Here is a 16957-nt window from a genome sequence, read left to right on the forward strand (position 1 = left end):
TCTCGATTGTCACGTATAACACGGGGCGATCTAAAATTCCCTTACGACTAATGTTACGCATCACCTCGGTAACTTTTGAATAAATTGAGATACAGACTTGAAATTTTGTAAGCGCTCCCAAGTAAAAGAAAACGACTTTTGGAAACCCCCAAATTTTTAAGGAGACCACTCTGAAAAAGGACAAGAACCGTATTGGTTACAGGTATGGTGCGGGAGTTTGAATTACCCTGTATTATAAATTAAATGCATAGACACCGAAGTTCAATTCGATTTTGATAGCTCAGATCGGCAACGACGGGCAGAAGACACGGATTATAACTTAAACCGTCTGGAACGGAAACAATCGTACAGCCCGGTATTGTTTTAGTTCTAAAATAGACTCGAAGACAATATATCACTGCGCGAATCGCGGGGTCTGGACCTGCGGGCCACGGCTAAACCCTCCTGCCCCCCCCCCCCCCCCCAGTCCCGCCCTCTTCACGGCCTACCGAGGGCAAGGTCAAAAACCAGTCCCCCCAGACAACTTTGGGCCCCCGCTCCGGAATCCGTGGGTTTGGATTTTGATTTTTAGCTAATTTCATCGGAATCAATTATTCGACGAGGTCATTCCCTAGTTTAATTTGTCTGTGGATGTAAATGAGCCGCGATTTGATTTGTATGCACTCGGTTTTGTTTCTGTGATCGTCCCAGGTAAAAAGGAGACGTGGAGGTAAATTTTCAGAGGGACGCTTCTTGTCAAATAGGGCTGGTAAATTTCGAATTTCAATTAACCTCCGAGAGATAGTCGAAATATCAAAAAATACAGTTGCGACATGTCTGTAGTTGAACCAAATTTTGCGATGAAGATGGCTGCGTAAAAGCACATACCTACAATGGGAAACTAACAGCACAGATGTCGTTATTTAAAAAAACCAGTAAAAAGTAGTTCAGTATATTTTTATGCTTTTTCGGAGTGAATTCTAGTGGCAGTATTCGAGAACTGAATTCCGGACAAATGAAAGCTAACTACACCTTTGGCATGCCAACTTCAAACCTCTGGAGCTTCCTTTTGGTCTCACAGTTTTGGACATTGTTTGTGCCAACATTTGCGTAAAATGCCGTCTCAAATAGTTTTGGTTTCTTTTTGGATGACTATCTTTAAAGTTTTAAAATGTCTTGACAATCTCCTTTTTAAAACCGAATTCTCTATACTTTTCCCATACTTTATACCCCTTGCTGTACATCTATACAAACTCCATCCTTTCCATTGCATTCCTTAAAATGAAGTCAGGTGCATCAGTCGTCTGTACTGCCGTGCTAAGGAAGAACGCCGTATGAACATTCGAGAGTTGTCAAATTTCCTCCGATAGAATGATTATTTTTGAGGTATGTTGTGAACATTTTAGCTTGAAATTTTCAGGAAATTTGTGTAAAATTGCGATAAAACTTTTCTGAAAACCTGGGTTTTCTTGAAGACATTGAAACTTGAAACATTCATAAATTCACTAAGAAATCCGAATTTAATCCAAGGAAATTTGGCAACGCCTGAAGGTTCTTACGGCGTTCTTCCATAGCACGGTCTGCACGGTAGTATTCAACAGTAAATCTTCGGATTTTGGAGAGACGCGGCAGCAATTTAGAGGTCTTGAAGGAGCTTGCTAGATGGTGCAAGCAATCGATTATTTGCATCAATTAATTCAGTTCTACTCTAATGACGGATGCTGGAACTGGAGTATTTTGACAGGGGGCTTGGATGATCCACTCCCACGTTCCCCAGTTCGTTAGCGGGACCAGCAGGAGAGATACACTTGCCATTGAAGTGGTCCTGGAATTCCAGGGGAGCTGGTCCTGGACGAGACAAAGAGCGTCTGGAATGAATCGATCGGGTTCTCACTCCGTCATCGTCATGAAGACAGACGGTCCCAGTTGTGTCATAAAATAGCCTTTTTTGCTCTTATCATCCAAGTGTAACGCACCGGTAATGACTTCAAAACCATCCTTCCGCAAATGAATTGAACTACATTTTGTAAATGGGGACTACAATGTCTGACTCATTCGTGAAAACACTCATATGTATACAGAAACTTATGAGACATACATTGTGTCTCAAGTAAGCTGGAAATTGTTGTTCTTTATTGAAAAATGTAGTCCAATTCTATAGCTCAAGGCAAAATCCTTATCCCTGTCCTATCTTACCGACTTTTCGACTTTCTAAGATAGCTGTTTAAGCTGAGTCTGAATTGGATTGCATTTTGCAAAAAGGAACCAGGAGCTTTGCAATGTTTCTAAGATTGTGCAACGACTTCTTTTGTCTTGGAAGAAAACCTGCTTATTCATTGATAGTTTCTATTTTACCCGCTAAAAATTGTAAATTTTAGACAAAAATTACCATATAAATTTCATATTTTTTTCATTATTTCAGTAACTTTATCGCAAAGGAAGATGTTTTACAATCTTAGCATCATTGCAATGCTTCTGGTTCCTTTTTGCAAAATGCAATCCAATTATAGATACCCATGCAGGGCTTAGCTCCGCTCCTCTAATAGAAGTACAAGGTACAGTATGGGTATTCCATTTCGTTAGGAAGCATTCCCGATTTGAGGAAAGAAAATTCGTGTCTCAAAACATTAATATCTCAGTCAGGAGTTGATTTCGGTAAATTTTGTTGCGCGACTTGTGTTCCACCTGAAATTCCGGTTAAGATACATGTATCGGCTCCAATTTGTACCTTGGCTACTGGTCCATTTTTCCGGCTCCATTTCTGCCGTGCTTAGGAAGAACGCCGTATGAACATTCGAGAGTTGCCAAAGTTCCCTCGGTAAGATGTTTATTTTTTAGAAAAGTTATGAATATATTTCCCTCAAATGTTCAGGAGCTTTATGTGAAATTGCGAACAAAATTATCTGAAAAATTGGAAGGAAAATATTCATAAGTTTACCAGGAAATTCGTGTTGTATCAAAGGAGATTTGGCAACCCCTGAAGGTTCATACGGCGTTTTTCCTTGGCACGGCATTTTGGTCTTCGGCGGAGCTTTTCTGTGTAGAAAAGTCGTCGCGCACGGGAGGAAGGCCGCAGAAAAAGACGCGGGAAAATCGCGGCTGCGTTTTCCGGTGAGCGACTCTTGATACCTGTCGAGCATCCACCCGTGCACACCTGAGCCCCACGCCCCCCTCCCCATCCCCCCTCCCCCCCGGGGGAGGGGGGGCGAAACTTATCAGCCAAATGGAATCGGGCGCGGAAGTTAGAGCGACCCCTCTTTTCGCGTTTTTCGAAGCTCGCGAAAGCTCCCCCGGTTCTATGAGAAGGGAATTCGCACTCGCTGATATTGATAGTCCTGGCGCCCAGTCCCGGTTTCCGGATCGGTTTTGTCCCGAATCCCGCCGGGATTTCGGGTTCGCCCGCGGGATTTCCAAGTTTTAACCGGTGGTGCTCTCCCTCGGATTCAGTCCGCACAATGGGTCTGTTGCGTTCGCCTCGGAATCCTGTTATTGCTTCATTGATTCTTGACGATCGGCTCGGAGGCGGAGCCAGCAATTTGGCAACACCGGATTTCCTCCATTTAAACCCATGCTGAATAATCGATTCTTGTGGGAGCACCTGGCCCCTCCAAGAATCGATATATTTCCTTCGGTTTAAATGGAGGAAAGACAATGTTGGCAATTTGCTGAACCCGCTAAAGGATCGGTTTAATGTTTGTAGGAATTTGTTCGTGATAAGGCAATGCCAGGGGGTTATGAAATACGTTTTTTAAACTATAGCCGAAGCTTTTCAATCTTTATGATCATTATCATGGCAACTACAAAAACACAACATCAAGCAATAGGAAACTACGAAGAGAGAGGGGGAGGGAAAGGGAGAGGGGGTAGAGGGGGAGAGGAAGAGCGAGAGAGTAAGAAGCATACTAGAATGTGAAAAGACAAAGAACATTGTTAAAAAAAATAGGGGAAAAAACAGGAATAAATAAGTAATAAGCAGTCAATTGATAGGTAAGTGGAAAGATAAGTCGGTAAGTCGTAAAGATTGAAAAGCTTCGGCTGTGATTTAATTAACGCATTTCATAACACCTTGGTATTGCGTATCTTCAAAAACAAATTCCTACAATCATTGCTGATGTTACGGTGATTTGCATCCCCATGTTCGAATAGCTTGATGTTCGTCAAAATCATACAATGATTTCTTTTATAATTGGCACTTTTTCTTGAGCCGAATAATTTTAATCTCCCGCAAAGATCCATTTTCACAGCAGTATAATTGAACTTTACTCGAGGTCAGTAAAAATTGTGTGTGTTTTTTTTTTTTTTTTTAAAGTCATGTGAACTGTGACTGTGACTACTAGGTTTTCCGTAACATCATGATCCTGTTGAAAGCGCGCCTTTATTTCTCCTCACCTTGCGTTCGTTAGAACTAAGCATCCCTGATATTTCCTTTGGAGTTCGACGTTGATCAACTCCTCATTTGCATTGCTGATTAAAAAAGGAAGAAGCAAGAGTTCCGTTCAATTACTTTTCAGTTGATATTTTCCCCTTCCTGCCACCCCGGGTATCTTCGAGCATGAATAATTAACTGAAATTTATTCTCTTTGGTCGCTTGAAGGTATTTACGCTTTTACTTTTCACGGGGTTTTCTTTGCTCTCGGTTACGGGGAGGGCTGAAATTAAAGAGGCAGCTCTAAATGATGACACGCAGTAAAGGATGTTGCTCAAAGAGTAACCTTCCAAGGAGAAAGAATATGTGGGTCTTATATGCTGTATTTCAAATCCTAAAATCGTTTTGACGTTCTCAAACACCATGCAGTAAACTTCCATAAAAAATGCCATCTATAAATAATCAATGCTTCAAGCTTAAATCCTGGTTAGCGCGGCCTAGAAAAGTGCTTGATTTTGAAATTATTTTTCGAGGCCTTGAAAATGCTCGATTTTTGGGGAGGGTGCTTGACAGTGCTTGAAATTTACTCTTCCCTAATTTTCTGTGATAATCAAAATGCAACACGTGCATTTTGCGGCGGAAAGTCCTCTAAAACTGCCACGGCAGACGAATGTGCTGTTAAAAGTTACTTGAAAAGGCAAATGCATCTAAAAAACCCTCGGTGTTTTGGAAAAACAACCTCTTAAACCACCGGGGGATTTTGATCTGTGAATAAAGTATTGTTCTGCGATACGGAGAGAAAAATGTGCGCTTAGGAAAAATTATGAAAAGGTGCTTAAAAAGTGCTTGATTTTGTAATCTTCAGGCTGCACGAACGCACGAACCGTGAAAAGGAATCGTCCTTTTTAAACAGTAAGAATCCCCTCTAACAATTGTCATGAATGGGACGGAATCATGATTTTTGGGTTTGAGAAGCTTAAAATTGAAATCTAAATGATAGGAATAAGAGCAATGAAAATGTCGCACGGCGAAACATGACAAATGATGAAATAAGAGCATTGAGACAAACAAAACAACTTGAATCCCTATTATTAAAATCTTGTTTGAACCTTTTCGAGATGGTGGTTATAAATTGTTTTACGTTGAAGGAGGGTAAAAAAGGCGAATGTTTTTTTCATACCTATCTTTAAGAACAAACAAGAGATTAACAAAAAAAAGTCATGGGTTGCAACTCAATTTTTAGCCACCTTCACACTCAAATAAGTCAGTTTTACTCCTCTCCGAAAAAAGTACCCCTGACAATAAAAATTCAGACGCGACAACATAAGCCTGATGCAATGTTTCTCGTTTTAATTGAATCGTTCCCTCTCATCAAATGTTCTTACGTCATAGCATTTCATTTTTGTGAAAGAGGTGTGATATACTCACCTGCTTTCAGGAAAAAATGAGAAATCCCATAAACCTAGTCCTGCGCAGATTTTCTAATTTCTGAAAGATGACAATTAAGTACTGCCTAAAAATTTGACGTTTCGTCCTAATCCTGGTCTCGAGGCGCCTCTGCCTTCTTTTTAATTTAGGGATAAATTGAAGCCAAATAAAAAGTAAATTAAAACCAATTATGTGCACGTGAAATAATTGAAAGAAGTGTCGTTGAAGTTGCCAGGACGGAGGAGCCTTTAATTATTTTTAATTATTATTCATAGAATTCCAACCCCTGGAGGGAAAATATGAGATGAATTAGTTTCGCTTATTCACAGCTTCATAGAGTATCTCACCAAGCTACCCCGTCTTACAAATGGACGTATCTTTACTGAGGAGAACTAAGCACAGCAGATGAATGAAATCAAAGGGTATTATGTACAGGGTTTGCGTACCTCATAGTTCTTATTTATTTAATTTATGTGGCCATAATTCCTTTCTGCATAAAAAGAACTTGCATTTGATCCAAACAGGCTGTTGGAGGTGAAAATGTGATCAAGTCAGGTGGATGTCTTTGGAATTCGGTCCTGCTCCAGGAATTAATGATGTGGTTATTCTTAGATACTTACACAACAAATTCTTTCTTACCTAAATAAATCACATCATCATTATGTTTTTATTTTAAAATATATGAACGTGGCTACACTGAAAACTACTGCTCTTAATCCGCTCATATTGCATATTTCAATACTGGAGAAGACCTGGTTGGAATGAGTGGCAAGGAACACTGTTAGTAGATGGTAATCAGTTGACACAATACTTATAAGAGCTTAGTGTTACCATACTTATATACTATACTTATATACTGTACTTACTAAGCATTAGATACTTAGTATTTGCTAATGGGAATGAACGCAACTATTACTGCTCCTAGGCCGCTCACATTGTCTACTTTAGCTTTAAAAGGCGAACTGGAGAGTATGAGTGCACAACAATGCATTGTTGATGAAAGGCCGCACTATAATGCTTTTCGATGCGAATCAGGGTGCTCAAATTGGTGGTTGCCGGCCAGGTTGGCCTAGCGGTCAGCACGTCTGATCTAGACCAATAGGTCCCCGGTTCAAATCCCGGTGGAGGCAACAGATTTTCACGGAACTGACGAGTGGATCTGCAGGAACAGATTCTACTCGGCCTTAATCCCTGGAAAGTTGAAAGCCGGAGTATGGATGTCCCTATCGCCCTGTTTTTTGAGGACATTGAATCTTTGTATCTTGGCCGTATATAGACCTCTGAAAAGAGGTATTAAACCTGCTTTTAAAAAAAATGGTGGTTACATTACTGCGCGTCCAAGATTTCCACTTTTACCTAATTCCTCCAGACACCCTGGGAAAAAAGTCTCTTGGATCTAGATTTTAGGCTCCTAAAAATTTGACAAGAAAAAATGCTCATGATCGAAGCAGATTTTTGTTTGAATCAAACAACCAAGGATTTTGATTTAAGCGGATTCCCTTTTGATCCAAGCAAAATCCGCTTGAATCAAGAGTATTTTTTCTCAAAATTTTTATGTTCGTTTCTCACAATTTTATGTCACCCAAGGACACATATGCAATTTTTCTTAAATAATACAGTCCATTCGGAACAAAAGCTGCGATCGTGCGATAAAGCAACCGCTCACCGGAAATCCAGTTGTGTTTTTCCGGCGCTCGACGCAACAATAACGTGACGTCATCGTCATTGCATTAATTGTTTCGTCGGGATCCATTTTTCGCGGTGTGGGTAATTTCGCAATCTGGGATCGGTGCCCGGCGAATTTAATCAGCGGGGCATTAAAGCCTTTGGCGCGGGGTCGCCGGCGTTGTCGCGGTCATTTTGGAGTCATTTCCATTGATATCGCGGGCCGGTGGAATTGCGTTCGGGCGGTGACATTTGAAATTATTCCCGACTGGCGCGTCATTTGTTCCGCCGGTGACCTTTATCAAGCACCCTTTCGCAGTCGGCTCGGCCATGTAAAAGTATTCCGAACATTTGATCAACCGGTTTCCATTGCCATTCCGTGTTGCCCGACCGATGCTCATGCCACGCTTTACCTAGACTAACCACGAGAACATATTATTTTGAGAAAATTAGTGTTAAATGATTCGAGCTTCGTGGGTTACACAATTCGGAATTGCGATCTCAGGAACACATTAAACTTCTAGGAAAACGTGAGGAAATCTTCCTCCGGAAAACGTGAGGAACGTCCTCCTGTTTCCTAAGGAAAATCTCCTCCCGTTTTCCTGAGGAAATTCTCCTCTCGTTTTCCTGAGGAAAATCTCCTCCCGTTTTCCTGAGGAAAATCTCCTCCCGTTTTCCTTAGGAAAATCTCCTCCTGTTTTCCTTAGGAAAATCTCCTCCCAATTTCCTGAGGAAAATCTCCTCCCGTTTTCCTGAGGAAAATGTTCCTCAGGAAAGCGTGAGAAAAAATTTCCTCAGGAAAGCATGAGGACATTTTCCTCAGGAAAACGGGAGGAGATTTTCCTCAGGAAAGCATGAGGACATTTTCTAAGGAAAACGGGAGGAGATTTTCCTCAGGAAAACGAGAGGAGAATTTCCTCAGGAAAACGGGAGGAGATTTTCCTGAGGAAAACGGGAGGAGATTTTCCTTAGGAAAACGGGAGGAGATTTTCCTAAGGAAAACGGGAGGAGATTTTCCTAAGGAAAACGGGAGGAGATTTTCCTAAGGAAAACGGGAGGAGATTTTCCTCAGGAAAACGGGAGGAGATTTTCCTAAGGAAAACGGGAGGAGATTTTCCTAAGGAAAACGGGAGGAGATTTTCCTAAGGAAAACGGGAGGAGATTTTCCTCAGGAAAACGGGAGGAGATTTTCTTTAGGAAAACGGATGGGAGTTTTCCTCAAGAAAACGTGAGGAAATGTTCATCGTAACGTAAGGACAAAAGGTGAGGAAATTATGAACTATTGACCGATCCCCATCATTTCTTCTTCTGTGTATATTAGTGTGCAAATAATGGACCCAGAACGGCTTATTTTACATTCTCTATTTTCTTCTGATTCTTCTGTTCTAATTTCGAAAAAATCGGCTGATTTTTTTTATCAAATCACCATTTAACATTTAGTTGCCACGTTCTTTCTGGCAAGACGCGGCATCTTCCATGTTTTTGAACGTGCTAAATATCTAAGGTGAAGAAACTTTCACCTTTTAATTTAGATGAACGTGAATATTTGATAAAGTTGACCTGAACTTGCTAATCATTTTTTTTCTTTCATGAATTCCACTTGACAACCGTGTAGGGAATCTACGCACGTCGCGGCGCTTCAACGGGACAAGTGACGTAATACAAATGTGTATAGCTACAACTGATATTGTCGGGTACCTGTGGCAACAACTGCATGATCACGGCAAAAATTCTGAAAATGCCTTTCCGAGCATGTATGAAGGAGTCTTAAGTTGAAAACTACGGAAACTTGAAGCCGAGCCAAAGTTAATCGTCCCTTTCATTGTTTCAGGTGAGTTCTTATGGATAAAGTGACGTATGCGTTAATCAATGATACTGCTCCGACAAAAAGGTAATTCCTCGCCTTATCCTTCAACTCACTTCTCGGATACCATGCATGCAAGATATATTTAAAAGCAAAGTCATCTGCCAAGACAACAACGGAAGAGCCGGTGAACCAACACAGAAAAAGAACTTCTCCTTATGGTAGATGAAATAAGAAGCATTGTAAAGAGGGGAATCGATAAGGACCGTTTTGGCAGGTCTATTTTCTCAACTCCACCATTTTTGGGTTATTGAGGGTCTATATTAATCTACGAAATGCTATGTAATGTGGTCATTTACGGTCTTTTTTCGTGTATATTACTGGCCTAAACATAGGTCTGAATGCCGATTATGGCGGAAAATGTGGGTTTGCAGTCGGAAACCGGAGAACCTGCATTTGTCGTCAAATTTGGCTTTCCGACCCATGTATAGGCTAGTGCTAGACTTGGGAATAGACAAAAAATGACAAAATCATGATGTATTTCATTATATGTAGACCTGCAGGTTTGTTCCTCTCTAAGATTTGACGTTAAAGATAAGGTTTGGCCCCTTTTCTCTAATTAAAAATGTTTACCTTTTTTACTTTGAGTTTAAATAGGGAGATTTGTTGGACTCCATACCACTCCTAACTCATTCTTTTCCAAAAAGTGGTGTAGCACGTATCTCTCTCCCTCCCTCCCTTTCCCTCCCCGTATCCCTTTCTCTTCCCCTCTCTCTCCCCCCTCTATCTCCCTGTCTTTTTCTTTCTGCTCAATTTGCTCCAATTACACCCTGTTCTAGATTAGTATTCCCTTTTGCTAGCGTTAGTTTAAATTATGAACTGCCTTCTCAAAAAGGGAATACTCATCTGAAACGAGCTCCAGTTCGGTGTTACACAACGAGTGCGTAAGTAGTAAATGAAAACGAACAACAACAACTGCAACAAGAGCAACAAAAAATGAATAAATAAACAAGTTGCAGGTGCGCGGGGTGCGGCTTCCAACCTGCACTTTTGCCGCCTAAACTGTGTCAGCTGAGCTTGGCGCAGTGGCCCGTGCACAATAATTCAGTAGCTGACACAAGGATTGTCAAATTTTCGTTGAAGTCACAATTTCTACAGGGGTTGATTTGAGGAAATTTACTCAATTACACAACCACGTTTGTGAGCCCTCTGCACACTCGCATAAGCGCACTCCGAGACCACCAAATCGTCTCGTAAACCTATGAACCTTATAAACATCATAACGAGGGAAAGGGAAGTTTACCCTTCGATCTCAAAACACTGGCACTAGTCGTGAATTAACGCGCGAGAGGTTTCAGGTCAACTTTAAAGCGAATTTTAGAACAGAATAGACGAAACCTTGTTTGCCGGTGTGCTGCGTGAATTAACGGATTTTTTTCCCCGTTGTTTTGAGGTTTTTTTTTTTAATATTTCGTAATTTCAACAACATTGAAACAGTCCTTGTGTAATCTTTATTCCAGTTTGTGACATCCATGACTTGCGTCGCCTTCACCCTCTCTATGATGGTACTCTAGAGCTATAGACCGGGATCGTCTCGATCGACAATATTCGATCGAAAATGAAAACAAGGATTTCTCAGTGTTTGTCAATCGGTCAAGGGTTCTTCTCGTTCCGATCGATTCATGTCAATCACTCCTTCTTCCTTTCTCCTTTTTCTTTGTGACATCTCGCAAGAGCTCCCTGGGGTTCAATTGAATCAGTGAGTTCGAAAACACACCAACTCGGGTTTTTTTCTATGTTCACTTTTTTACAGTTTAGTAACTCTTATAGATAGAAGCATCTGCACGCAAAAGGGAATTTCGAAATTGCCATCGAAAGTGCCCGAAACAGCGACGGAAAAAGGGAAAACTCGAAGTATTTCATTGGAAATACCAATTTTTGGCCATTTCAAGAAAACGGGTGACCATCCGATTTTGCGGTTTTCTTTTTTTGGTTCAGTAAACCTTGTACCAACAAGTTATATAAATATTCAAGCGTTATTCAGATCGGAAAATATAAATTTTTCAGGGCAGACTATGAAAAATCTGTTACTAAAAGTCGGTGAGAACGAAAATACACCAACTCGGAAATTTTTAAACGCTTAATTCTCTGTCATCAAGCATGGTGTATCGATTTCAACTTGGTGCCTTACAAAATCTCTCAGTACTTGTCCTTTGGCACCAAAGAGGTTTTTCTTAAACTAACTTCTTCGCCCGCTGCGCAGTTTTAGGTGTTTCCTGAACAATTTTTTTTTCCGAGTTGATGTATTTTCGACCTCACTGATTCAATTCGGGTGCAAATTCGCAGCGTCGCGCGGCACCATCGCCATTACGGCGGGGGCAACAGGAGCGTGCAAAAATGGTGCACGGAGACGTGAAAAATTACCGGGGAAAAAAAATTAAATAAAGGACGAGGGGAAAGAGAGAAATAAGGAAGGTAAATTGCGGGCAGTGCGTGGAGTCCCGGGACGCAGGAGAGGTCACACGTCTGATAAACTTTCATAAATCCCCAGCGAAGTGTTAAAATGCTTGCACCTTTCCGGGCCCGCCTCCTCGTCCTAACTGCAGAGTTAACCCCCCCCCCCCTTCCCCCGGTAGCGTCCCTTCATCGTGTCCTCGCGAAATTTTTTCCCGCCGTTTTCTTCCGGCCTGATGGGAAATGATTTTCCCGTCGTCCGTGGACCACATGTTGGTCCGTGCGTCGCTCCGTCGTCGTCGTAATCAAATATTCCTCGCCGGGAATGTGAGAAAAAATTAGTGCCCGAAACGCTGTTTCCGCCCCCTTGTCCCCTTCATTTTTTTTTTTTTTTCGTCCCCTTTATGCAGGCGATTTTTACGGTCTTTAGTCTAATGAGGTCCGCGCGGTCCCTCTTTTGTAGTCTCCTGTATTTTGCATAGTGATGAAGCCAAATGGACTCGTTTTAAACGAATTAAGTCCTTGCTAATCCCTAGTATTTATAATTGAAAGGTCTAACTTAATAAGTAAGCTTGTGCAAAATAAATATCATAAAATTCTCCTTGTGCTCCTTGTTTCGTGTATCTGTCGAAGGCAAATAGTCAAATCAGGCATTTTGTCAAATGCCTAGGCAAATAGTCAAATATTCTTACTTACATTTATATTTTTATTGTTTACCCTAATTTTAGACGAAATAATTCGTTGCCCCAAAATAAATACGAGTTGTATGTTCTCCTGTAACTTTTGTTATGGTGAAAGCTTACTTATATAATTAGTTAAATTATTTTAAATGTTTGAAAAAATTTGCAAATTTTCATTTTCAAGTCCAAAATTGTAAAATTAGTTAATTCTTCAAGCGAATGACCAATTTCCGATCCGTGAGAAGTCAGGATTTCTATGAATTTGCTAATGTTGACGAATTCTGATCTTGGATTTTCACCTCTATTTTTGGCAAGGTGTAATTGTGATTTTAAGGGTTGCTTTCAAGATTTCTAGAAAGATTTCATAGCAAGAAACTCCAGAATCATCATATTATTCTGTCTATCATTTTATTGAAAGTTGAAGATGTTACCAAACGGTAAGAATTCGATCATTTCAAATACAACCGCAGAACATGGAGGAGGAAAAAGAAAGAAAAAAAACTACTCACACAAATGAGCCACCCTAATGTTTCTCTGCTCCACCTAGCGGAGAAATTACACAGGTGAAAAACGGTGAGCCCTCAGAGATAATGGCGAACGAAAACACGCGAAGCCGGGACTGATAACGCGACAGGGTTAACCACCCGACTCTCATAATTATCGTAAAAGCCCCGGGCAGCAGCATATTCGCAGAGCTTTCGGCTCGGATTAAAACTTACCGCGCTTGAAACTTTCGCTCCGAATAAAAGACATCTTGAACGAAATTCAGACTAATATATCCTCTTTATTATGAAATACGACCCCCCCCCTCCCTTTATTCCCCCGACGTGTCTCGCAGGCCCCTAGGGGTAAGAGGGAAGGGAGTGGGAGAGGGGGGGGGGTTGAAAAAGTTTCTCACGCATCAATTTATTATTCCTCTGACCTAAATACTGACAGCTTCGATTTCCAAGTTTATTCTTCGGGAAAAATGAACGATTCGAATGCGCTTTGCGCTTGTGCGAGCGCCGCGCCGGGTATGCAAAACGCGCGTCGGATTTCGCCGCGACAGGGCGCAATTTTTCTCTTTTTCGGGAGACGAGTGAATTCTCAGTTTAAGGAGCGGATATCCGGCACTTTACTTGAGAAACGGTGCTACAAACGACTTTAAATGGCCCGTTGATCATGTTGAGCGAGGAATACTTTTCCGCAGTAGAGGTTATAACTACTTGCCAAGGACGGGTTGAAAAAAAATGTATTCCCAAAGAGAGGGGGTGTGTGTGTGTTAAGGTCTAGATTTAAATAAAATAAAGAGATGTTGGAATATATTATTATATATTCCAACATACCACGACCCGTGCGTCCACCGCAATCAGTTTGTGTAAAAATAAAGAGAGTCTGAAAGTATGTTATACGTGTATTTTAGGAAATACAAATAATTATTTAGAAAAATTGATGTGAATAATGTGTTTTGAATATTAAGAAGCAGGCAGGTGAGAGATAAAATAGATTTTTCAATCCACCCCCCACCAAAAAAAAAAGAGATAGAAAGGGGAAAAAACCCACGTAGGTACAGGTACACATTAGTTCATGATTTACGGATGAATCTAAAAAATAAGTTGTTTCGACTTCCGATTTTCATCTCTTTTGGCTGACAGCTCTAACACCCCTTAGTGTTTACCTTACAACACTTTGATGAAAACTCATACATGTCATTTTTGATGTCGTCGACAAAACCACGAAAAAACTATCTTGCTATTATTACAAAGATTCTCGTCTCATACAATCTACAAGACTTCCTTTGTTATTCACGCTAGACGGTCTTGGTATTGGAACAAGAGTCTGATTTCAAAGACAAAAAGTCTCGTAAAAGTAACAAGAACCTAGATCTCTGAAGGAAACACAGTCTAATGATCACAATCGAGAATTTCTCATGAATTAAATATGAAAAAAAAAATCCCTGCCATAGGAACAAGATATTTCTTTTCGTAAAGTTTTGTCTTAAAAAGTGATGATCCCACGATGAAACAGAAAAATTAACCTATTTTGACCTTCAATCCTTCTTTAAAATTCATTCCTAAGATGTTTGATAGCGTAGAGCTTCGAAGTCCCCTTATTTCCATAGAACTAACAATAATCTAACACTGAAATTAGGTAGTTCTTACGGTGCCACCGATCCAAGCAATGATTTCATGAACCAAGCTCATTAGAGCAGAAAGCAGGGTAATAAGATCGAGGAAAAGGGTGAAACGAGCCCCTTTTCACCCCTTTTCACCCTGTGCGTGACGCTCCTCTCTTGCACGACATGATCATTTAAAACGTATAAATCATCGCTGAATAGGAAAATTGTTTTGCTTCGACGCCAGTGGCTCGCTCACTGTGACGGCTCAAAGTTCAATCTTACCAGGGTTAAAAAAGTATTTTTAGTTTATGAAAAGAAAAATAATTGAAAAACATTTTGCACTGAGTCGCATATTGATTCATACTGTGCTAAGGTAAGAAGCAGAGTACGTTTCAGGTTTGTCACTATAGACATGAATAAAACAAACTATTTGAAGGGTTTGGAAGGCAAGTGAAATAAGTGCAGTTTTTGGGGAAAAAATGAGATACTAATGATTTCAACTAAAACTAGGCTTCATTCATATTCCGTGAAAAATTCACCGCGGGAAAATCCAATTATTAAGCATCGAGAAGTGAGTTTGTGAGTATGATTTCTGATAACTCTCGGTTTCAAAGAATTCTACCCTGTCATATATGGTCAGACATTTCTATTGGTGGGGAAGGGGTCGGGCTGGAAGATACAAATTTTGCTGTGTAACACGAAAATTGACGGTTTGAGTCTCAAATTTTCTAGTCATTGGGGAGCTATGGGCCCCCTGCCGCCACCCCCCCCCCTTCCACGGTCCCTTCCCCTTCTCTGCGCTTCTGCAAATTGATTTAATACAATTCAAAAATAATCACCTGTAGAAAAATCGAAACCAATCTCGAATTAAAACGCATTAACACCCCACAGCTATTTGTCAAGTTTTTCAAGTTTTCACTTTCTCCGAGCTTCTCCTAGCTTTCGATAGCTTCAAGACTGAAATTGACTTCTCTCTTATTAAAGCGAGTTGGTGCGAGTCAGTAAATATCCCGTTTTTGTCTCTTGCCCTGGAGTGTTTCTTGAAGGTAGCTTCGCATTTCATGGAAATTCTTTATTGCCTACTATTTTATTTCGCGATATCGTCTCTTCTCCTGATTCCGCTCAAAGTAGTTTAATATCCCTTCTATAAGTTGTTCATGGAATCCAGGCGAAGGGAGCATCTCAGCCCGTCTCAACTTAAAACGCCTCTCTTTTGTCAGATCAGTCTTTTCTGTACTGAGAGAATAAGTTCCGTCATGATCGTGGGTTATGACCTGAGGAAATACATAATAATATTGTAATTAATGAGACCAATGCGCAGGTTTTCTCTGATATCTCAGTAACTAGTGGTGATTTTGCAAATTGGGATCATTGTTTTTCCTCCATTGAAATTCATTAAAAATATCGATTTTAGATTAAGCAAGCTGATGGCTCGCCAAGAATCGATTGTTTTACATTCATTTAAATGGGGGAAAAACAATAGTTAAATCGCTAAAAATCGGGCAGTTGATATTTGTGTGTGCTCCCGCACTACATCTCTTCTAAAACACATTCATTATTCGTTCCAGGATAATCTTATAATTTGTTTGGTATTTAGTCCATGAAAGCCGAAACAATGGAGCTTAATTACCATGTGAGCAGATCAATCTGGTTTATGCAAAAACTGCAGCTGATTTCAGATTAATTTGCGATTAATAACAATTTTTTTTTCTTTTCACTGATGAGCTGAATTGAGCTGAATTTAGGCTGAATTGGACGTGTTTCTACCAAACAGACCTATGTGGAGGTGAGAAATATGGGGTGCGCTCGTCGAAGCTGCATAAGAAGTAATGTAAAAGTGGGCGTGATTCCTTTTGTAGAATTGGAAAAGCGGGATATTACATTCTATCAAAGAGACCTCTGTGCCAACTGAATGCGGCAGTCATGAGCCGCGGGCATGGCAAGAGAGCGTTGTGGACAGGGCTCATGAGTTAAAGACTCCCTCCAACGACCTACCCGTTGTGCCGGCGCTCGTTCGTTGCCGCTGACGTCACTGTCGCTTTATTACTCTCATTCACTCTTACGCAAAGAGAACTAACGAGCACACCCCATATTTCTCACTTGCACATATGTCTCTTTGGTAGAAATACGTCCAATTGTAAGAAGAGTTTCGCCCTGAATTACAGCTGCAAAATTTACTGTAACAAGTTTTAATTCATTCGGATTCGCAGTTTTAGGAAGTAGAACCAAGAAATAACATTGCAAGGCTGCGAACATAGTATGACACTTCTCTTCTTATGCATAAAAAAAAAAAAAAAAAAAAAAAAAAAACTGAAATCTGAACCCTATTTCATATCCCCAAAATAATGAAGGGGAGGGGGGACTATTGACCATTGAAAAGAAATGATGGGATGGATTTAAGTTTTCTTCGTTTTAAAGGCTGAAAAAGAGTTCAACAATCTTCGCAATCTTCTAATGTACTTGGTTCTTCTCATCTAAACCTA

The 16957-nt window shown here is 40.6% G+C and overlaps 1 protein-coding gene across 2 annotated transcripts in view; it reads left to right on the plus strand.

Annotated features, from left to right (window-relative positions):
* Ten-m (teneurin transmembrane protein Ten-m) overlaps window positions 1–16957 on the plus strand; it is a 709737-nt gene that overhangs the window by 92952 nt on the left and 599828 nt on the right. The window contains exon 2 of one of the 2 annotated variants that reach the window (XM_072302525.1): window positions 9270–9329. The exons of the other annotated variant lie outside the window; for it this stretch is intronic. Within the exon in view, the coding sequence (XP_072158626.1) occupies window positions 9308–9329 (22 nt within the window). The 5' untranslated portion in view covers window positions 9270–9307. The remainder of the gene's footprint in view (window positions 1–9269; window positions 9330–16957) is intronic. 2 annotated transcript variants of the gene reach the window in all.

Source organism: Bemisia tabaci, chromosome 7 (assembly GCF_918797505.1).
Source record: "Bemisia tabaci chromosome 7, PGI_BMITA_v3".
NCBI classification, from domain to species: Eukaryota; Metazoa; Arthropoda; class Insecta; order Hemiptera; family Aleyrodidae; genus Bemisia; species Bemisia tabaci.